The following is a 21,020-nucleotide window of genomic DNA, read 5'->3' on the forward strand; positions in this document are numbered from 1 at the left end:
TTCTAACTAAAATGGGGAAATTGCTTTCAGAAGCTTTAATTTGTGTAAAAACTAGCCTGGCTTGAATGTTCACGAATTTCATGGCTCTGGCTAGGCCAGTTAAGAGGAGAGAACCAGCAAACATGATTGTGCTGAAGTGGTCTTAGGTGACCAAGAAGCACTCTATTCACAGTATCAATATAGGAAAAGGCTATCAAAAGTGAATGAAACGGGAGGGGGAACCCACCAAACACTCAGAGCATTTCCACATGACTCAGACAGTCCCTACTGCATTTAAGATGTTTCTTGCTAACCCTGGGTGGAGTATTGACAAATGCTACAAAGTTTCTCTTTACAGAAATTACTGCACTTCACCTTTAACATTTGGTAATAGTTTAAAAACCTCTATATTCTCATATATAATCTAAGAAATTAACAAAGCAACAAAGAACTTTCCAGCATACTATTCCTCAAAAGTAAGATGAACTTAAATTTTTTTGGTAGGTGTAAAAGTTCCATCTAAAGCAGCATATTCTGTACTTTTCACCTCCCTGCCTATTCAGTAATGGCAAAATCCATTGAAAGCCTTGATTACCAGTTGAAATGTTTCCCTAAAGATTTTAGTCTAATTTCAGCTCTACCTTTTCTATGCTGCAGAGCATAGCCAGTCCCTAAAGACGGCTCTAGGAGAATCTTTATTCTATCATGCTGTCGCCCAACTAAAGAGGAGGATGCCCCAGTCTATGTCTCTGAAACACAAAATATACTTTCAATGCTGCCTTTAAGGGTAGGCTCTTATTAAAGGTAGCATCATTACATTCCTATAAAAAATGCATTTCTATGCTTTTCCAGAAGAGAAAATAACCTTTCTCTAGTGATAGGGTGCAGCTGTATGTATATGTACAATTCTCAGATTGTTAAGAGCAACACTTTGCATTCCAATTTCTTACCTCAAATAAATGTCATTTGTTTCTACCCACTTTTCCACATACTACAAAGTATTCTCAGGAAAGGAACACATGACTAACAGTCTCACAAATGGTTCACCAGTGCAGGTATGACCTGCCCCTCTCCCAATCTCTTTTACAGTCACTTATGCCTCTGCACCAAAACAATTTCTTAAACCATTACATATTTAAATGCTAAAAAAATTAATGATTAATCAAGAGAAGCTAGAGATTTTTCTCTTTGCACTGTAAATTGTAAGCATCTATTTGCCTGCATCCTTTAATATACCTCCTTTTCTCTCTGCATGCAAGACAGGGCATCGAAAGCTCTACATGTTCAGTAAGTTCTTTTTCTCAATGCTGGATTAAGAATCTTAAGAAATATCCAGAATTACTAAAAAGGTCCCTTAAAGTTTAAAAAATCTTAGGAATGATTAAGTAACCAAACCTGATAAAAACTGATCCCTTGATCATTTATTGCAACATGATTGTGCATGATGTTGTCTGGTAAGTGCCCTGTAGTGTATTATTAAAAAGCAAAGCTCTTGGAGTCACCAGCAATTTGCTGATGGTTGGTTTATGAATTAATAGGTTTGCAGACCCAAGACATAGATTTAAGTGAGGTTCTTCTATTTGACTGAAAATATAAACTAATACACATGTAGAAGGAAATGGAATTGTGGTTGCAATAAGAACCATAGTGTTGAATTTCTTCAACCACAATACTGCAGAAAAAACATGTTTAAAACTTCGTATAAAAGTTATCAAATATGGAGACCTGTGGATTTAAAAATACAATCCAGGCTCATTTCACTGGAAAGAGACAGTTTTGATGTACAATATTGCTGTTATGTAAAACTAGGAGCCGAAGATACTGGATGAAACTTTGGTAGTCAGCCTAACACATTAATTCATCTGGACTAGAGCCATTTCCTAATACCCAAGCACGTATAGCACTATGGTTTACAAATACCAGTCAGGAAGTTGCAGTACGGCTCTGTGCTGTTTGACATTTGCAAAACATAAAAACACTTCCTTCCCTGCTCCCGTCTTCCTCAACACAACACTCAAGCCCCCAGATGTAGCAGTACCCATTACAAACACTTTGCTGCTCATTCCATTTCCAGTTGCCTAAAGTGCTTCAGGTGATGCTGCCCACTAGAATACTGCTCCAAGATGGCTGATTTTATGAAACAATCAGGCAAAGTATTATACACCTAGTCAGGGCAAAGATAAAGTCTAACCTTCCAAAACAGTAAGAATCACCAGTATTCATTTTTTTTTTTTCTGGAAATGTAAATCCATGTTCTGGCAGGGAAGGAAGAGGAAAAATTCCTCCTCCTCATCAGCATCATGACTACCTCCTTCTCTCTTGTGGCTGGCTGCTTCAGATGGCTGAGGCTCCTGCTGCATTTTTTAAGATCTGGGCAATTACAGCCACCAAGATGATATGGACCAAAGTACAGTGTTCAAACATGACTGGTAGATAAATGACCATTTATCATTGTTTTGTTAAAAAAATTTTTTTCTTATAAAGGTAACAAACCAAGGCTGTTGATCCCTGAATTAGAAAGGTTGATTTGCTTGAGTATTTTCCAAAGTGTGAGGTGGGAAGGAGAAGGGGTAGAGCCTTTAGTGCTTTTGTGTATGTTGCTGATCCTCTAGTTTGGCAACATCTTGAGAGCGTCTTCCGATCTAGTGATGTGGCATTTTGTGAATCTAACCACCAGCCCGTGGTCCTGATGCTGGCTGCTTATGGCCCAAAGGGGAAGAGGGTCTGCCTCCTCCCCCTCGATGTTTCAATCTGGCCCAGTGGTGGACACAGAGCCCTGGGCAGTTTCCCCAGGAGCAACTGTCTCTTCCTGTGAAGGTGATTCTTCCTCAGCTTGTCCTCGAGATGTGACAGTTGTTTCAGGGGAGATGCTGTGAGGCCCCTCCAGGGGTATACAGCCAGGGTGGTTTTTGCGAAAGTGCTGATTTAAGATGGCCTGGAAGGGGAAACTTTTGCCACAAACATGACAATGAAAGGGCTTGTTGCCTGTGTGCTTGCGGATATGATACTCCAGTTGATCTTTCCGGGTATACTTCTTGCCACACATGCGGCAGACGAATGGTGTGATCCCCATATGCAGGCGCATGTGCCGATCCAGGCTTCCCTTTTGGTTGAAAGATTTGGCGCAGTAGATGCAGGTGAGACGAGGGTTGTACCGGAACCACCGCTCAGATACTTCCTGCTCTCGGAGATACTCCACATAGCCACTTACTCCCATCATTGCTGACTCTTCTACCTGTGCCAGGTGAGGGAAATAAGAACATATATTATTAAGCATACATATTAAAAGCAATTGAATCCATTTTTACCTGTTACTAAGATACATGCTTATTTTTAGTGGAAAACCAAACAGTAAATTACTACCAAAAAATACAGACAATAATATAATAATTCCTTAAAAAATCTAAGGATACTCTATTCCATTACCATAAAAGGACAACACAATAAAACTTTCTGGCTGACAAACTGGATGCTTATTAAACCCCTGCTGAATTTACTATTTTACAGTGATAGGAGAATCTGAACCCACTGATACCACCCCCTTGATCCTAATTTTACAATTACATTCTAGACAATCAAGACCTTTGGTAGTGCTGGTCCAAAAGAACTTCTTGTGACGATGAAAATGTTCTAACACCTACACCATTCAATTCAGTAACCACTAGCCACATATGGCTATTGAGCATTTATAATATGGCTAGTGCAACTGAGGAATTTTTAAAAATTTTTGGTTCTAACTATTATTAATAATTAAAATTTAAACAGCCACATGTTACATGGCTACTGTATCATACAGTATAAAATATATAATGGCAAACATATTCTATTTATGACATTATCATTAATACCATATTTTAATCCAGCAGTAGCTTGCTTTATAAAAATGTATACAATTTGTAGGTGATAGTATTGCTTTTTATCCAAAAATATTTTGGTGTCATACCAACAAATTATCTTCGTTGTAAAGACTACTCAAAGTTTAACTGGCCTCAGAGTAAACTGGCTGAAGGCATGGGTTCCTCCTATCTGAAAGCTGGGAGGGATGGGAATATATTCCTTTCAATGAATAACTGAAAAATCTTGGATTTATAAATGCTTTTCACTCAAAATTCTATATTAAAATATCATCATTAGCAAACTACTGATTTTTTTTCGCCTACTGACTTCTGAAGTCATTGTATTTTTATTTTTTTTCTTATCAGTCAACTTGAAAAGTCGTATTTTTAAAAAAACTTTTTAAAAATGTGGCAGGGCATTATATATGTTTTAAACATGTAGGAAGAAATTATGTATGTTTATTATATATGCTTACTATAGCCCAATGTAAAGAGAAGAAAATGTCAAAGTTGACTCTGAATTAACTAGAGATAGATTCATCTAGTTAGCAATTAATCTTGTGCCCTTTTAATTTCTAAAAGTGTGTTTTATCTCTAGTTAATAGTCTCCTTTCTCATATGTTAGCTGACAGTGAGATTTAGTATTTCCAACAGAGGCAGTTCTCAAAAGTTTGGAAAGCAGTATGTGAAGTCAAGGGTTGAGTACAAGACTGAGGTTTTAGATTATTTCTGATTTGTTTCATGTAACATTTTTTTCTGATTCATTTCCCTGGATAATAAAAGCTGAGCCCATATAAAGAATGAGGAATTATCCCATTAAAAGGTTTGGGTAACCAAGGACAAAACACAGAATAACTTCTTTGTTGCTCAGTATTCCCATCCATAAAATACAAAGGTTAACATATACTTTGCCAGCTTTATAAGATTCTCATGAGAATCAAATACGGCAATAGTACCTTCAAATATTTTGAATGCATAATACCATTATGGCAATTAAGGGTGCTGGAATCTTGAGTTCAAATCTGAGTTCTATTTATTGTGTGACTTTGAACAAGTTAATTTAACTATCCTATTCCTCAGTGTCATCTGTAAAATGAATATAAGATAATAACATCTCTCCCTCACTAGTTGTTTTGGACACTGAATGAGCTAATACACTAAAGTGCTTAATGTAGCTCAATGTTAACTATTATTAAACATTACAAACTCATATTATTTATAATCTTGAAGGTAACAATACCCTAAAAATTCTGCCCAACTTTAAGGAAAGTAATGTCATACCAGTATTGTCCACAGGCTGAAAATGCATTTTAGTAATCAGTGATGAACTGTAATCACAAAATCGCACATTATGATTCGTCTCATCTAAAAAATTACTACAGTAAACTTGCAATAGAAGAGGCAAGTAAATGAATGCATAAGGTAAACTGGGTCCTTGTCAAAGGCAGAAACATATCTCTGGTAGTTTTACTGCTTTCAACTTCAAACAGAAGCAAGAGCAAAAATGGCTGCCTTCTGGTTCTCTCTGATGCTAAGAGGTAGATCATTTCACTTCTCCCACTTCGCAGTTACCTATTAGAGTGTAAACTCTTTAAGCACAGGGACATTCTGCATCGCCAAATATCCAGGAATTTGATCAATACCTGGCTCAATAATTATTTTTTAATGAATTATTCCATATAAATGATTTCTATAATTTCCAAAATAAACATGACTCTAGATTCCTGACATGGACTTCAAAGCCTTCCACCATCCTTACCTTCAATTACTAATCAGAGACTCAAAGAATTGCAGGGGCTTCAAAAATAATCCAATTTGCTGTATTAATGTTATGTAAAGATCCCTAAAATTAGAGATTTCACAAGTAACTAAGTAGCCCCCTATTTAGCAGGTACCTATTTATTGGGCATCTACTAAATAACCTTAGTTACTCAGAATTACTTAGAGGTAAAACTCCTGTTAATCGAGCACCTGATAAGGCAATGTCAGAGATACAAAGATTAGACTATGTGGTCTCTGCTCTCAAGGAACTTTCAATTTAATAGGAGACATAAAAGTAAAGCAAATAAGAAAAGAATAACTTATATGAATCTACAAAATTAGGAAAAATTATATTGTATTTTGTAAATGCTGTAATAGTGGCTTAAGAAAGAAAGCTCAAATAGGACTGGGCTAGGGGCAGATAAAACTAGATAAAACTAGGTGTTGGGTCTTGGCTGGACCCAGACACCTGGGATGAATGAGGTACCTCAGACTCAAGATGCAGAGAGAAAAGTTAAGTTTGATGTGGTTCTGACACATGCAGAAAGTCAGTTTGGGACAGACAGTGAATGCTGATGAACGGTAGGAAAAGTTGGGTTAGAAAATTATAAATTACCTGGAAAATTAAGCCAAGTATTTTAACTTCATGTAGTAGAAAAAGAAAAAGCGTCAGCATATTTTAGAGTAAAGGTATAACTTTAGTAGTCCTTGCCTTGTTTTGATTCCCTGTGGTAGGGGGAAATAACGGGTGAGTAGACCCACCATAACAAACTTCCACACGTTAAGTCATGTGTATCACCCTAATACCATCTCCACCCAGTTATTACCTATCTCCTATTTCTCTATAGCCTGTACTTTTTGCTTCAGCCAGGTAAACACTCTTGCAGAAGTCCAATTCTTACCCCTTTTGTATCTACATATGGCATTATCTCTTCCTAACTTCTTTAACAATTGTATTTAAAACCTCCTTAATAACACTTTCCTTAAGATACTGATTGCAGTAACTGCCTTTTAAGCAATCCTATTCCCACATTGTTACTGAAGTCTATACTTTATAGTCGTATACATGTTTTTATGTTTTTTGTGTATTTGTTAGTCTGTCTCATCCCCGCGTTAAGTTGTAAAGTTTATTTCATTTCTCTATTTAGTCACATACTGCATAAAGATGTTTTGGTCAATGATGGATTGCATACAGATGGTGGTTCCATAAGATTATAATATCATATTTTTACTATATCTTTTCTATGTTTATATACACAAATACTTACCACAGTGTTACAACTGCCTATAGTATTCAGTACAGTAACATACTGTATAGGTTTGTAGCTAAGAACCAATGTGTTACCATATAGCCTAGGTGTGTAATAGGATAGTCCATCCACATTTGTTAATGATGAAATTGTCTAACAATATATTTTGATAAGGATATTTGACATATATTCCTGTTATTAAGCAACATGACTATATGGGCATAATAGTCACCTTTGCATTGTTATACTGTATTTGAGAGATGAGGAGAAAAAGGGCCTTAATTATATGAGTAAACTTACTTTTCCTCCAAGCTCCTACCATTTTTTCTGAAACTTTATCAAAACTAAAAAAGATAGTTTGTAACAATTTCTTGCTACAATTACGATACCATGTACACAGTAAATATACAGTGATTTAGATAAAATTAAACAAGATACTAACAGTGTAATGTAGAGGCTAAAACAATTAGCTATGTAATCTTGATCCACCAGTGTTTCCTTTCTAAAGGCAAAAAAGTATTTACAATTTATTATGTTCTACTTGGTGAGTTCACACATTTTAAAAAATTAATCTTCAACAATACAGATCTGTTAGAAAAAACAAAAATATCAACCAACTACTTATACTAGTTGCTAAAGAGAGTTGCAAAGAAAGTAGGAAAAAAAAATCATTCCAATCCTATCTAAAACTTATTAGTCTAACAAAAGATTCAGGAAGAAAATGACAAGATTCAAGCACAAATAACAGTAAACACAAAAATGAATAAGCAATTTGTTTACAAATATATAATACCATACAAATTAGTAGCTATGTGTATAGGTAACAGTGTCATACCTGCATACATATAAAATCAGACTGTTATCCATTCCAGTCTCTATTACCTGCATGTAGTTTTCAGGGACTATTTTTATTACTCTCAGGTCTATGGTCTGGTTCCTATAATCAGGAAAGAGTTCCACAATCTTGTTATCTTTTTTTACTTCCCAAACTCTGCTGACACCAAAAGTGTATTTCTTGAATGCTCACAAGCAAGAATAAAGAAAAAAGTAATCAAATATAATACTTTAACAGGGCCACTATTATCTGTCCTACATCTTTCCTTTCTTATTCATTATATTCTGCTCATACACAGAGGCAATTCCTCCAACCACCACGGCAATCCTAAATCCATAACTACATACCTGGGAGCTGGGTTGCTTAGGCTCATCCATTCTCCCAGGAGACTCACTTCTGGCTCTGTGTCTCTCTGTCAAGGGAACAACACTGCCGGAGGGGCTAAATCTGTCGGAAAAGGAGCATAAAGGGGACTAATAGAAGAGTAGTGTCAAAGAACTTAAAAAATGGTGATGTCTCCCCTCTTTATTCTATGGCCGAGGAAGGGGGAATAAACCAAACAACAGATAACTGCGAAATACTTTCACAGAGTCAATACAGGATCTGATTTGAAATAAGATAAAGGTTTGCCCTAGTAAATATAAATGAAATGCAAAATGACATAGCAGATAGACCATATGAGCTGCTGAAGCTAAAGCTAAATGTAAGCTTTCTATCCTTACGAAAGTACTGAGAGACTGTAAAAGAATAAATTAAAACAGTATATAATTTTGTTTCTTCTCTGTAACTATTAGGTTTTTGGTTGTTTCTTCCCCCAGGCCCCATGATAACCTGTTATACATTTCAGATTGCTGATATAGATCATGGAGATTAAAAATCTTTGCATTTAAGCTGGTATTACTTTTCTTTTTTTTTTTTTTTAGAGACAAGGTCTCACTATGTCACCCAGGCTGGAGTGTGCAGTGGTGTGATCATATCTCACTACAGCTGCAGCCTCAGTAGAACTCCTGGGCTCAAGAGATGTTGCTGCCTCAGTCTTCCAAGAAGCTGGGACTATAGGCGTGCACCATCACGCCTGGCTAGTTGTTAAAAAATTTTTTTGTAGAGACGGTCTCCCTATGTTGCCCAGGCTGGTCTTGAACTCCTTGCCCAGTGATCCTCCTGCCTAGGCCTCCTAATGTGTTGGGATTACAGGTGTGAGCCACCACACCTGGCCTAATACTACTTCTGATATAGTTCTAACACAGGACAATAGTGCTAACACAGGAGGGCAGTAAGTTCTACATTCAAGAATATTTTAACCATTAAGGACACAAGAAGGAAAATACTCAAATTAAGATCACCTGAAGTAGACACAGAATTATACTACCTGAATGTCTGTGACACATTTGCCTCTCGAGACCAGATGTGAACCAAAGTAATAGCTTCTTTAGTTTTCATTGCTCATATGGTTAATTTTAATTTATTTTTAACAGAGGGAAAGAACAAATATTACCAATCTCAATAAGTAATATTTCTTTCTTTCAATTGGGACTTTCTTTCAATTGACTTAGATTAAAACTTGTGCTATTTCCACCAAAACAAATACAATGTATTAGAAAGGGAAAAGTGAGGCAGAGAGCATAGCAGCACCGGTGGAAAAAAGAAGACTCTCAAGTCTGTGGTAGCAGCAGTCACCCATGAAAGAAAACAGCAAACATACCATCAAATGACATGTGAAAAAAGAAACGAAAAACATCCAAAAAGCTTTTCTTTGGAATTATCATGTTTTACTAATTTGAAAAGAACAATTACTGCTGGTACCATACTTCCTCTAATTTGGTAAATAGGGGCAAAGAAAAGTAAACAGCGCTACAAAGGAAAGTGAAACTCCCCAAGGCCACCTACCTGTGTGATAACATACCAAGGAAGGGCAATGTTGCCAGATTCCCAGCTGATGATCAGCTCCCTGCCTGGAATCCCGAGGAAGCCCTGGCAATTACTGATCCTAGTGTGGCTGCAGATGCTATTCTGATTCATGGATGTGTCTAACTTTACCATAGTTCTCACAACACTGTGAATACTTCAGGACTAGGAGCTTCCTGCTTTAAAAAAATAAGAATGCAAGTCTTTTGGCACACCTCCAATTTCCCCAACATCAACTTATTTGGCTAAGAACATCAGATAAAGAAGACGTTCTCTGTACCACCGAGGGCCCACTTTAGTAATGTCTACACAATAGCCATTAGATGGGAAAACAAAACAAAAACAAAACTTACCTGTCAACTTCACTGCTTGTTGGCCGAACTACCTTGGCTCCTGAAGACCCTAAAGTGTAATTTTCCTGTCCTACAGAACCATGGCCTGTGGTATCAATCACCATGGCTGTGACTTCCTCTGCACTACTCCCATCTTCTCCGGAAGGCTGATTCTCAGGCCCAAGCCACTCCTCCAGATTTTCAGTTTTAATGTGCACTGCTCCAAGAACCCTAACTTCATCATCACTCCGACCCCCCCGGTCTGCTACTCCTGTCTCCACATACCATTGTCCTGCGCGGTTGATCCGAAGAATGGGCTCCCGGCTCTCTACATCAGAACTCTGTTCGATTATCTGAGGGCTGGTGGACTCTTCAGGAGGACTTAGCTCTCTGATATCCAGCACAGCACTAACCTGACCTCGCCGATTTCCCTTTGGGGTATTATGTCGTGGGCTAAGGGAGCGGTTGAGATTTGGTGTAACCCTGTGAGACTCTGGAGGTCTCTCTTGCTGCTTTGTCCTTGTTTGACTTAATTCTGCTTCAACCTCAGCCACATTAATTTTGAAATGAATGCCCTCTAGGATCTGTGTACATTTGTCTATAATGTGCTGCATCTGCAGAAAACTGGCAGCTGTCAGGTAGCTGATGATATCTGCCAGTTGCAGGCATATCCGCCCTGTATAACAGAAAGAAAGGAGCTGTTCAAAAACAGAAGGGTTCTTGATGACTGAAATGGAGACAGTACTCATCTCATTCAAAGACATGTGATCCCGGAAATAGGGGGAGCTGGCAGCCAGTACCACTTTGTGAGCCCGAAAAGCTTGTCCTTGCACATTGACCACAATATCACAGAGACGGCCCTGCATGCGCAGCTGGTTTAGATGGCTCAGGACAGAGTTGCTGAAGTCAGGGATCTCCAATTGTATGTTCCCACCTTTCTCCATGGTCGTGCCTGAGAGTGCAGGCAAGCATTCAACCCTGCTGAAAGAAAAAACCATATTCTCATTAATAATTATAATTTTACTACTCGATGCTTTGCAGTTCAAACATATTTAAAAATATTATTTGGTAAAGTTTCAAAATCTCCAAGTAAAGAGATACTTTCCTTATGTTTAGATGTGGAAATAGAATTACCAACAGGTTTTTAGTCAAGGTTTCACAGGAGGATACACTTAAGACTAAAAAGTGATCGTTAGATTCCTAAAAATTCAAGCTATGACTGTATACAACATCAAAATAGAAATTCAAACGAGGGGGGAGCACTTTTTTTTTTTAAACGTTAGCCATAAGGTATTTGCAAACAAAAAAACTTTACAACTTTTCTGTGCAGGCGGAAAGGAATAAGCTTTTTGAATAAACGTAATTCTACACAGATGGCTTGATTAAATATTCCTCTTCTTAATATTTTACTACATACTGCATGAGTTATGCTTGTAAAGTAACCAATACCCCACATGAATGTAGGCCGATACTTCTAAGCTTAAGAGTCAGAGCCTCTACAAAAAGACTTTGGGTATAGGACTAGGAGGCAAATAGGTTAGGAAAAATTCAACAGCTGTGTCAGGACTCAGTCAAGATATAGAGAACTTGAAGTTCAGTTCTCAGAATTAGGAAAAGTTACATATATCTGCCTCTATCTAAATTCGAGGCTGGAAATTTCAGGGTGGTGATGACAGTTTGATTCTGAAATTTAGTTCCCCAGAGGTGGTAAAAAAAAATAGAGCATTTACCAAGTATTGCCAAAATTTTTTCATTAAATTATTTTTTAAAAATAGCTGAAACACTGAGGCATTCAATAGTCTTCAACAGTTGAGAGAAGTCTGTATAAATTCTAACAGGAAGACATTGACTTGAGCCCAATGCACATCCACTTATCCATGAACTTATAAAATACCACAGTTACATAAAACCTGAAACTTGAACTTACCCTGACAAGCTCACAGTATTGCCACGCATTCACAACACACTTATCAGTAAATAGGGAAGTGTAAACACTGCTTTCAAGAACCAACTTTAGCCAATATGACCTTTTTCCAAAGCGTTATTGTTTGTTTTGAAACTTTTAATCCAATAAGAGCCTCTGTCGATGCCATCATGAATTCAGATGTTTATTTTGGAGCCTACACCAGCGCCTTTTTTTTGTTTGCTCTTTCCGGCAATTCCCCAGTGAGGAGGAAGCCCCTGGAGTAAAGTCTTTCTCTACCGTCGGCTGTAAGAGGGAGAATCGGGAACAGCATGGGGTTGGCCACTCCGGTACTTGAGCAGCTTTCCTCTGCGTTAGGAAGCATGGGGAGATGCGAACTGGCTGCAGGGCGAAATGTCACTGAGGAACTCTGGAGAAGAGGGGAGCAAAGCGTCGGGCCGGGGAGGGAGTGCTCAGGTGAGGGCAAACGATTAGGAAGGGGGCGGCGCCCCGGGACCCGGTCCAGGCGGTAGGCGTCGGCGGGCGGGGAGCTGCCCCGAGGTGGGTGTGTGTAGCTGGGTGTGTCCCGGCGTTGGTGGGGGAGGGGGCCGCCCATCCCGGGGTCTTGAGGGAGGGGCCCCGCAAGGGGGCGGGTCCTGCAGCTCAGCCCAGCCGGGGGCCGAAGGGGTAGAAGGTCGCCGGATGCCTTCAGGCGGGGTGAAGGGAAGTGGCTGAGCGCCCCAGAAGCGGACTGCGGCGGAAACGGGGCGAGGGGGCCTCGGTGCAGAGCACCGGGACCGGGGTGCGGGGCCCGAGCCCAGTCAAGGAGCAGCACCTACCTCCGGGGGTGGAAATGGGCTGGAATGGGCCGGAACACCGTCCCGGAAGTGAAACCCCCCACCCCCTCCCCTGGAGCGGGCGACGTGCCGGAAGGAAATCACTCACCCTTACACCACCCCCCCTTTCCCCTCCCCAACGCTTTGCAAGCCTCGCGCCCCCTCCCCTCTCTGCTCTTGCTCCTCTGTTGGGAGGAGGGCGGGATCCTTGCGTCACCCGGGCAGTCTTGTCTCCGCCCACAAAGGCGAGGTAGGGCGGGGCCAAGGGGCGGGCTTAGAGGGCGGGAGGAGGTGGAGATTGAGGGAGGAGAAAGGGAGGGGCTGAAGCTGATGCTGGCGGGACGGTGCGTCATGACGTCATCAAAAGACCCTTTATATAAGGTCGCCCGTGCGCCATATCCTTCTTTCGAAGCTGGGCGTCTTCTTGTGGGGGGTGAGTGGCATTTTCGGTGGTGTTAGGTGGGAAACTGGTTACTGGTTTGGATCCTCCGTCCTTAAGCCCTTGTCGGGCTAAACTGGCTGGCACTTTAGGCCAGTCGCGCGCCTTTACAGTGCCCACATGAGGAGGATGTTGAGAGATTGCGCATTTGGTGCAGGCGCGACCGAGAGGGTTGTGGGGGCCGAACGGCAGACAAACCGGCCCGCGTTCCCTGCCTTTGATGAAGCCTGTGTTGGTAGGGACATCTGAGAATGTTGATGAATGCCAACTGCTCTGATGGCGGAACGCGCGGAGTTGACTGAGTGGGTCTTTGTGTAGGACGCGGACCGAACCACCGTCAGCCGCCTATTCTCGGGAAGGCGGGTGGTTAGGCCACGTGATTCTCCAAGTGGCTCCATTTCGCATTGCCGCCATTGTTTCCACCTATAGTTAACTGGGTGCAATGCTCTCCTTTATGACATTAAGTGTCTCCTTTACCTATCGTGCAGTTTTGGGTGGTAAAAGTAAACTGCATAAGTGGTAACAAAAACGTAATAGCAACGTGGGAGCAGTAATTTTAAAATCTGCACCTAATTTTTTTCTTAGGAATGGTGGTAGGCTTGGATGCAGTGTGGCTTTTGATGACATGTTTTGGACAGGTAAGAATGGGGAAAATATGGTGAGAAAGGTGAGATTTGCTTAAAGGTGGTCTTTATTAAGCCTGTGATGGTTTTAAGAGTAGTGGACAGAAGCGATTTCTGAAATTCTATTCTGAGGCTTTAATTTTTGGGACATTGATATTTATTTAACTTGGCTGCAATTGAGGTTCTGACTTGCGTCTTGCCTGTTTTCTAGTTGTGTACCAAGGGAGTGATGAAAGTAGTTGTGGAGGTAAGTTTTTGAAACGCCCACTGAAAGGGAAGTTAGGTTGAAAGTCACTGTGCCACAATGATGACAGTTTATTTGCTACTCTTGACTGTGAGGATGACGAGAATCTTACCACCATTATCCTAACTGAGGCACGCAAAATGGTGATTTGGGAAGCGTGGAGATTGCCCCTAAGTTAACAAGAAGCTGTTTCTTCTTAGGTCCTGAAGAGCAAGCCTCAATGTAGCTGTGAGCACACAGGTGAGAAACTTTTGTATAGAAAATCGGTATTCACCTAGTACTTCACTTTTTTTTCTGGCATTAGACAAACAGCCAGAACGACGTTGATGCTTATGTGTTAGTTTTTCCCCCTTTTATTTTCAAATGCGAACTGTTACCTTGATACTAAATTTAATGCTGTGGGAAACCTGAGGAAACAGATACTATGATGGTTGCATAGTTCTGCAGATTGAATCATGAAGAGATTTACCATTTGTCTGATGTATTTTGGGGTCCTTAGGGTTTGCTAACAATGTAAGTAGTGACACCTTTAAAATCTATTTCTCATTTATTTTGTATTTCCAATCTGTTTTGTAGGCACTGAAAAGAAAGCTGGAGGTTGAAATGGTAAGTAAAATTATAATCCAACTATGCATAGGTAATCGGGCACAAATAGCTTTTTAAGAGTTAACGTGTTTAATGTATAGTAAACATTAAATTAACTAAGATCCTTGTCCTGTTACCACCAGTAAACACTATCAGAATTTTCAAATGCTGCCTGGATGATGATAAAGCAAATACTGACTGAACATGAAGGTCTTAATTAGCTCTAACTGATTTCAGGCCATTTTTAATTTTGGGGGAAGAAAATACATGTGTAACTATTCTAAAACCACTCTTCATTTCTTAGATGGAGTTTAACTTGTCTGAACCAGCTTTATGTTTTTGGTAAGTATTAATGGAAAACATTACAGTAGCTTCAAGACTTACAGTGCTAAGTGATGGACTTACTGCAGAGCAAGTGGCTACTTGAGATTTACAAGCTTATATTTGACTAATGAATACTAACTGCATGCTCCGAACGGGGTTTTTGTAATGATGTTAATCAAATGTCTGACCTGAAATAAGCATGTAGACATATTTAACACTGAAAAACCCTGTAACAAACTATTCTGAACAGAGTATAGTAGTATGTAGTATTTTAAAGAAGATTCTCACTTTTCTCTTGTAGCTACTGGTTACACATTTCTTTCCATGGACAGCTTGCTTGGGTAAGAACATAAAGACAAAACCTGGTATCTCTGAAATATGGTCTTACTAATTAATTGTGCTAGGGAGTTCTCTTGTGATAAAAAGCCAATGGACAAATTTTTGAAAACTGAATAGTATTGAATTACTGTATTAAAAACAGTTTAATGAAAGTTTTAAATAAATTTTTTAAAAAGTAAATGTATGAATACTACTTTGTAAAGTAAATGGTCTTCAACTTAGGAAGTGGCATCTAAAGGAATACTTATTTCAGGGGAGGATATCTGAGACTTGAAGAGGCAAGGTCTCCCTGTTTTGCAGGCTGAGTTATCTGCCTCAGACTCCTGATCTCTGGGACTGCAGGCATCTGTCATGGAGCCCAGCTAGAACCTTTCAAGGTATTTATTTTATTTGTCTTACATGTTTATTTAGCAAGATGCTGTTAGTGATGACTTTTAAAGTAACAGCAGATGGGAATCTCTCTGAAAGAGAATGAAGGTTAATTTGGAACTGAAACAGTAATTGGAAAATTTTTAGAAATCTACCTATTAAATACCTATTGCTAAATTAGGATAAATTTCTGCAGGTATGAAGAATCAACTTGACAACAGTACATGGAGCAAGTTTTCAGAAAAGGTATTGGAATCTCAATATGGGTTTTGTTAAGTAGTCTAAAGCCGATACAATGATGATAACATAGTTCAGCAGACTAACACTGATGAGCAAGCAGTATTGTCTTTCGCTCCTATCTGATGTATCTGGCTGTAATAGTTCCAGTTTATAACCTTGAAAAGTGAAATTGTAGCTATTTACTATCCTGTGAAATGTTCAGGGGATTTGGATTAATTTGGATTGGAGTGACAACTGTTTTAAAAAGTTAAGATGTGACTTTAAAAGAATAATTGAGTAGAGCCAAATTTAAATGGAATTATTTTTCATCTTCAAACAGGCAGACCTTCTATTCTGAAAACTTTGTAGGTAAGTCAGTTTTTGGTACATAGTTTAATTTGGAATGTAACCAATGATGTAATGATTCTGCCAAATGAAATAGAATGATATCACTTAAAAACCGTTCCATTTTGATTCTGAGGTTACTGTATTAACAGATACCACAGAAGTTTGTTTTGCCATGATTAATATGTAATTTTCGCTTTTCAGGGATTTCATATGATCACAGCAAGCATGCAACTTACCCTTTAAAAGGTGAGGATTGAAAATAATAGCACTATCATTATTCCAGAATACATGATGATCTCACTCCAACTTGAACTCTCTCACTGATTACTTGATGGCAACAAAAGATCTGATATTCTGTGTTGCCCAGTTGCCATCTAAACTGAAATCCAGAAATGTGGCTGAAAGTGGTTTTTGTTGCAGGCACTTTCATGGATGCTGATGGAAACAGTAAACAACATCTTTCAATGTTAATAAGTTTCTGCAAACTATCTGGAGGAGTCTGGTTATTCCAAGTGGGATGAAAGAAGGGAAGTTAATCCAATCAAATAATGAAGGCGTGTTTTAGTTGTTTGCCTGTTAATTTTAAGTGGAAATAAACATGGATCATTAAGACTACATGGCTTTTTGCTTACTGATTTGTGTGGATTAAGATGTTTTGAGGATGAGCTATCGTATAGTATGCAGAATTCTTTAATGGATCAATTGGTTTTCAGCCTTAAAGCTTTGATGTAAAAGGCACCTTTGAAAAGGTTGAGAGTGAGCCAGAGCCTAGAAAAATGAGATGATCTTGGACTAGGTTGTGTAGTGTTTTTCCCGGAGACGACATTTTGTCTATAAAGTCCACCTAGCGAAAGGAATGATGAAATTATAAAAAATTTGCATCTTTAGCCTCTTGGCAAGCCTTTATAAATATCAAAATTTGTGGGATGTAAGGTGTATATATAACTGGCTATTTAAATAAAAGTGATCTCCCTCAAAAGATATGTTCAAAGGGATAGATAACCAAGATCTCAAAATTCAACGTCAGTAAGACTGATACTGCTGGTGAATTGCCAGGAATTTAAGTTCCCGAAGAGACCCTGTACTAGCTCTGGGTTTTGGCAGAATTAAATACCTGCCTATTTAAAGATGCTTGATTGGTTCACAATTTAATGCTTAAGTGGTTTACAGATTTCTAAGCATTCGTCTTTTGATGGCTTGAACAGCACCTTTTAAGAAAGTAACAGTCCTGGCCCAGTGCAGTGGCTCACGCCTGTAATCCTAGCACTCTGGGAGGCTGAGGTGGGTGGATCGCTCCAGGTCAGGAGTTCAAGACCAGCCTGAGCAAGAGCGAGACCCCGTCTCTACTAAAAATAGAAAGAAATTATCTGGCCAACTAAAAATACATATAGAAAAAACTAGCCAGGCATGGTGGTGCATGCCTGTAGTCCTAGCTACTCGGGAGGCTGAGGCAGTAGGATCACTTAAGCCCAGGAGTTTGAGGTTGCTGTAAGCTAGGCTGACGCCACGGTACTCACTCTAGCCTGGGCAAGAGCGAGACTCTGTCTCAAAAAAAAAAAACCACTCCGGGTGTACTGGCCCACACCAGCACTTTGGGAGGCAAGGTGATTCTCTGAACACTTCAGCCCAGGAGATTGAGACTAGACTGGGCATCATAGACCTTGACTGTACAGAATTAGCTGGGTGCAGTGGCTCATGCCTGTAGTAAACAGCTACTTAGGAGGCTGAGGCTGGGTGACAGACCTAGTCAAAGTGAGATGATTCTGGATTAACAATGGCCACCTCTGTTTTGCAAAAATGGTCTGTTGGGAGTTGTGATGCTCTGCAGATTCATTGTCCAAGCCTTGTCCGGCCATGTCACCCAAAGTATTTGTTTTGAAACATCTTCAGGTCCTTCAGCTGTGTCTTCAGGAACTGTTCTCCCATTGTAATCATTTCACAATGTTTATAAAAACAAGTTTGCTCATCAGAAACGCAGCAAAAAGAAAAAGATGGGGAAAAAGTTGCATGCAGCTTTTACCAGTTATGACTTAAACTGAATAAAAAGTCTTCCCCAAATATATTCGTGGCTCTAGTTTCCTTGAACCCACTCCCATGTCTCCTCCCACAGGCTGAGACCCTATGAAAAACAGGACTACCATCTCCTGCCCTAACTTTCATACTGCCCCCCATTACTTACCATTGTGTGTTCTGGTGATATTTTCCCCGACGCGAATGTGTACACAGGAAAGCAAGCATTTGGTCTTTTCGTAGCATGTGCAAATTTATTTTACTAGGTCTTCAATAAATAGTTGTTCAAAGGATGAATTAACCTGCAAATGGTGATAAAACCAGTATTTGAGTGGGAGTGGGTACCAAAACACTGAAGATGATAAAATAGTTCTGGAAAAGGAGAAAATTATTTCGTCAGAGTATTTTACCTTTTTTTTTTTTTGTTTTTTAAGGCTAGTCTTGCTGTTGCCCCAGCCAGAGTGCAGTGGTGTCATAGCTCACTGCAACCTCAAACTCCTGGGCTCAAGTGAATCTTCTGCTTCAGCCTCCTGAGTAGCTGGGACTACAGATGTGCACCACCATACCGGCTAATTTTTCTTTTTGTACAGATGAGGTCTTTTGCTCAGGCTTCTCTCAAACTTCTGACCTTAAGCAGTCCTCCCACCTTGGTCTCCCAAAGTGCTAGGATTATAGCCAAACTATTTGTTAATGAAGACTGTGGCTTGGATGACAGTGTAGTTATGTGAATTCATGGCTAGTTGAAAACTCCACAAAATGGTGACGAATAAACCAATTAATCTGAGATTTCTAGTATACTGGAAATGCTAGTCCTGTCTTGTCCAGTTAACTTGAAGAAATAACTGCTATTTTTTGAGTTCTTACTATATGCCAGGCCCTGGTGTGTGTTTTACTTCATTCTTTTAAAGACAGCAATTTAGGAATTATACACCTCCATTATATGAAGAAATAGGCTGCGAGAGAATTAAGAGGGTTACCTGAGGCCACGTAGGTGGTACATGGCATAGTCGAGTATATGATAGTATGTCACGTTAACTGACAGGGTTAATACACCGAAGGGTAATTATCTCGGAGGCCTGGAAGAAAGGATCAAAACTAGATGAAATGGTACAGGCAGAAATACTAAGTTTCATCTTTTGGTTTGAAAAGTCCCAATGGCCTACTTAGAAGGTAGGGCAAGAATGCTGGCTTGACAGTAGATGGGGAAAGACTTGAAGGCTTTATAGGACGCAAACTCAGTGATTTTCAAAAGTGGGACTGGGCTGATTTAAAACAACAAAATGCCCTAATGTTATCTTAGATTCTGGCACTGGGTGGGAGAATGGATTTCTGACAGTCTCTGAGGTACTTTCCAATCCTAGAAACCTATGATTCTGTAACCTTTCAAATAATCATGTACGCACTGGGAGAGGTGTAAGAGAATGCGGCTTGTAGGGTGCTGTTACACCACAGGTAACTCAAGGCAACTCTAGTTTGAGTCACTGATTCCCAGATTTGTACTTTCAATATCATTATTTGATTTGGCTCCCTGGAAAATTATACTCATTTTTTAAATGTGATCTGTCTCAGTCTGTTTGTGCTGCTATAACGAAACACTTAGTAGGTGATTTATAAAGAACAGAAATGTCTTGGAGGCTGGGAGGTTTGGTTGTCTGAGGGCTGCATCCTTTAGAGGGGAGAAACGCTGTGTCCTATTGTGGCAGAAGGTGGAGGGACAAGAGACCAAAGGATGGTGAAGCCTCTTCTGTGAGGATCTTAATCCCATTCATGAGGGAGAAGCCCTCATGGCCTAATTACCTCTTCAAAACCTCTTAATATATATATCACATTGACAACACCTGAATTTTGGTGGGGAACATACTCAAATCATAGTGTGATCTCATGCAAATTATTTTCCTTGAGGAAAATGGAAATGATCCTCCCATTAGTTGACCCCTACCCCACCATATAAACTACAGATGGCTATTTCTAGTTTAGTATTTACCAGTTTCATGTCCTGCCTAATACACAAAGGATTTTCATTTAATTACATTCTCTGTTGCGGCCCGATTGCAGAACGGGGGATGAACATAGAAAGAAACACACAGACACACAAAGACGGTACAAGATGGCGGTGCTGACAGCACCAGTCGTTTTATTTTTAATACTTTTTCTGTCCAGCAGCTACTTCCTGTTACGGGACTATCTTTAGTGCCTTGAGGTAACATGTTCCATTCCTTCTGGGCGATTGCTCAAGGGAGGCAGATGTTTGCATCTTAACCTCTTGACCTCATCACTGCATGCAGGACGAGACCTCAGGCCCTTGGCTATCTGCCGTAGGGAACAGTTTGTTTGTTCAACAGGCCGTGTCTGGACCTATTGACCTCTGGCCCCAAGAAGCACGTCCAGCTTCCCTAACTCTGGGCAAAAGCCAATTCCTGCCCAGGGACGGTCCCTACATTCTCTAACTGAAAAGCTGAGCTCCAAAATTCAAAACTAGTGCTTGTTTATCCTCCAAACAGCTTTTAAAATAGATAATTTTTTTCATCTTTCACAAAGCTGTAGGTTTATTTATTTTATTTACTTATTTTGAGACAGAGTCTCACTCTGTTGCCCGGGCAAGAGTGCCGTGGCATCAGCCTAGCTCACAGCAACCTCAAACTCCTGGGCTCAAGCGATCCTTCTGCCTCAGCCTCCCGAGTAGCTGGGACTATAGGCATGCGCCACCATGCCCGGCTAATTTTTTCTATATATATTTTTAGTTGTCCAGCTAATTTTCTTTCTATTTTTAGTAGAGATGAGGTTTCACTCTTGATCAGGCTGGTCTCGAACTCGTGAGCTCAAACAATCCACCCATCTTGGCCTCCCAGAGTGCTAGGATTATAGGAGTAAGCCACCGCACCT

The 21,020-nt window shown here is 39.9% G+C and overlaps 1 protein-coding gene, 1 long non-coding RNA gene and 10 other non-coding genes across 16 annotated transcripts; 11 read left to right on the plus strand and 1 right to left on the minus strand.

Annotated features, from left to right (window-relative positions):
• Nucleotides 1-1,385: 1,385 nt before the first annotated feature.
• ZBTB37 (zinc finger and BTB domain containing 37) lies at nt 1,386-12,148 on the minus strand. Of its 4 annotated transcripts, none has more exons than XM_045547329.1 (4): nt 11,826-12,148; nt 9,920-10,879; nt 8,009-8,108; nt 1,386-3,214 (listed from the first exon to the last, which is right to left on the minus strand). In XM_045547329.1, the coding sequence occupies exons 1-4, from the start codon at nt 11,852-11,854 to the stop codon at nt 2,726-2,728; spliced, it is 1,578 nt and encodes a 525-aa protein (XP_045403285.1). In that variant the 5' UTR covers nt 11,855-12,148; the 3' UTR covers nt 1,386-2,725. The 4 variants fall into 4 exon arrangements, 2 of the variants coding, with proteins under 2 accessions (XP_045403285.1, XP_045403286.1); XM_045547330.1 differs by having other exon boundaries at nt 9,920-10,876; nt 11,826-11,914; XR_006734089.1 differs by lacking the exon at nt 1,386-3,214 and having other exon boundaries at nt 8,074-8,108; nt 9,565-10,879; nt 11,826-11,914.
• Nucleotides 12,149-13,282: 1,134 nt separating this feature from the next.
• LOC123636271 lies at nt 13,283-13,362 on the plus strand. Its single transcript, XR_006734463.1, has one exon. It is a non-coding gene; the product is annotated as a small nucleolar RNA SNORD74 (small nucleolar RNA).
• Nucleotides 13,363-13,773: 411 nt separating this feature from the next.
• On the plus strand, nt 13,774-13,834 carry LOC123636302. The gene has a single exon (XR_006734492.1). It is a non-coding gene; the product is annotated as a small nucleolar RNA SNORD75 (small nucleolar RNA).
• A 162-nt stretch (nt 13,835-13,996) lies between these two features.
• LOC123636242 lies at nt 13,997-14,077 on the plus strand. Its single transcript, XR_006734437.1, has one exon. It is a non-coding gene; the product is annotated as a small nucleolar RNA SNORD24 (small nucleolar RNA).
• Nucleotides 14,078-14,362: 285 nt separating this feature from the next.
• Nucleotides 14,363-14,430, plus strand: LOC123636299. The gene has a single exon (XR_006734489.1). It is a non-coding gene; the product is annotated as a small nucleolar RNA SNORD77 (small nucleolar RNA).
• Nucleotides 14,431-14,534: 104 nt separating this feature from the next.
• LOC123635289 lies at nt 14,535-16,742 on the plus strand. Of its 2 annotated transcripts, none has more exons than XR_006734091.1 (8): nt 14,535-14,549; nt 14,833-14,870; nt 15,154-15,193; nt 15,445-15,568; nt 15,757-15,806; nt 16,120-16,148; nt 16,329-16,373; nt 16,548-16,742. It is a non-coding gene; the product is annotated as an uncharacterized LOC123635289 (long non-coding RNA). The 2 variants fall into 2 exon arrangements; XR_006734090.1 differs by having other exon boundaries at nt 15,492-15,568.
• Nucleotides 14,700-14,761, plus strand: LOC123636273. Its single transcript, XR_006734465.1, has one exon. It is a non-coding gene; the product is annotated as a small nucleolar RNA SNORD44 (small nucleolar RNA).
• Nucleotides 15,013-15,077, plus strand: LOC123636300. The gene has a single exon (XR_006734490.1). It is a non-coding gene; the product is annotated as a small nucleolar RNA SNORD78 (small nucleolar RNA).
• LOC123636249 lies at nt 15,608-15,691 on the plus strand. Its single transcript, XR_006734443.1, has one exon. It is a non-coding gene; the product is annotated as a small nucleolar RNA SNORD79 (small nucleolar RNA).
• Nucleotides 15,848-15,931, plus strand: LOC123636274. Its single transcript, XR_006734466.1, has one exon. It is a non-coding gene; the product is annotated as a small nucleolar RNA snR60/Z15/Z230/Z193/J17 (small nucleolar RNA).
• On the plus strand, nt 16,187-16,263 carry LOC123636270. The gene has a single exon (XR_006734462.1). It is a non-coding gene; the product is annotated as a small nucleolar RNA SNORD47 (small nucleolar RNA).
• LOC123636247 lies at nt 16,408-16,484 on the plus strand. Its single transcript, XR_006734441.1, has one exon. It is a non-coding gene; the product is annotated as a small nucleolar RNA SNORD81 (small nucleolar RNA).
• Nucleotides 16,743-21,020: the final 4,278 nt, after the last annotated feature.

The sequence above is a fragment of the Lemur catta genome, chromosome 3 (assembly GCF_020740605.2).
Source record: "Lemur catta isolate mLemCat1 chromosome 3, mLemCat1.pri, whole genome shotgun sequence".
NCBI lineage: Eukaryota > Metazoa > Chordata > Mammalia > Primates > Lemuridae > Lemur > Lemur catta.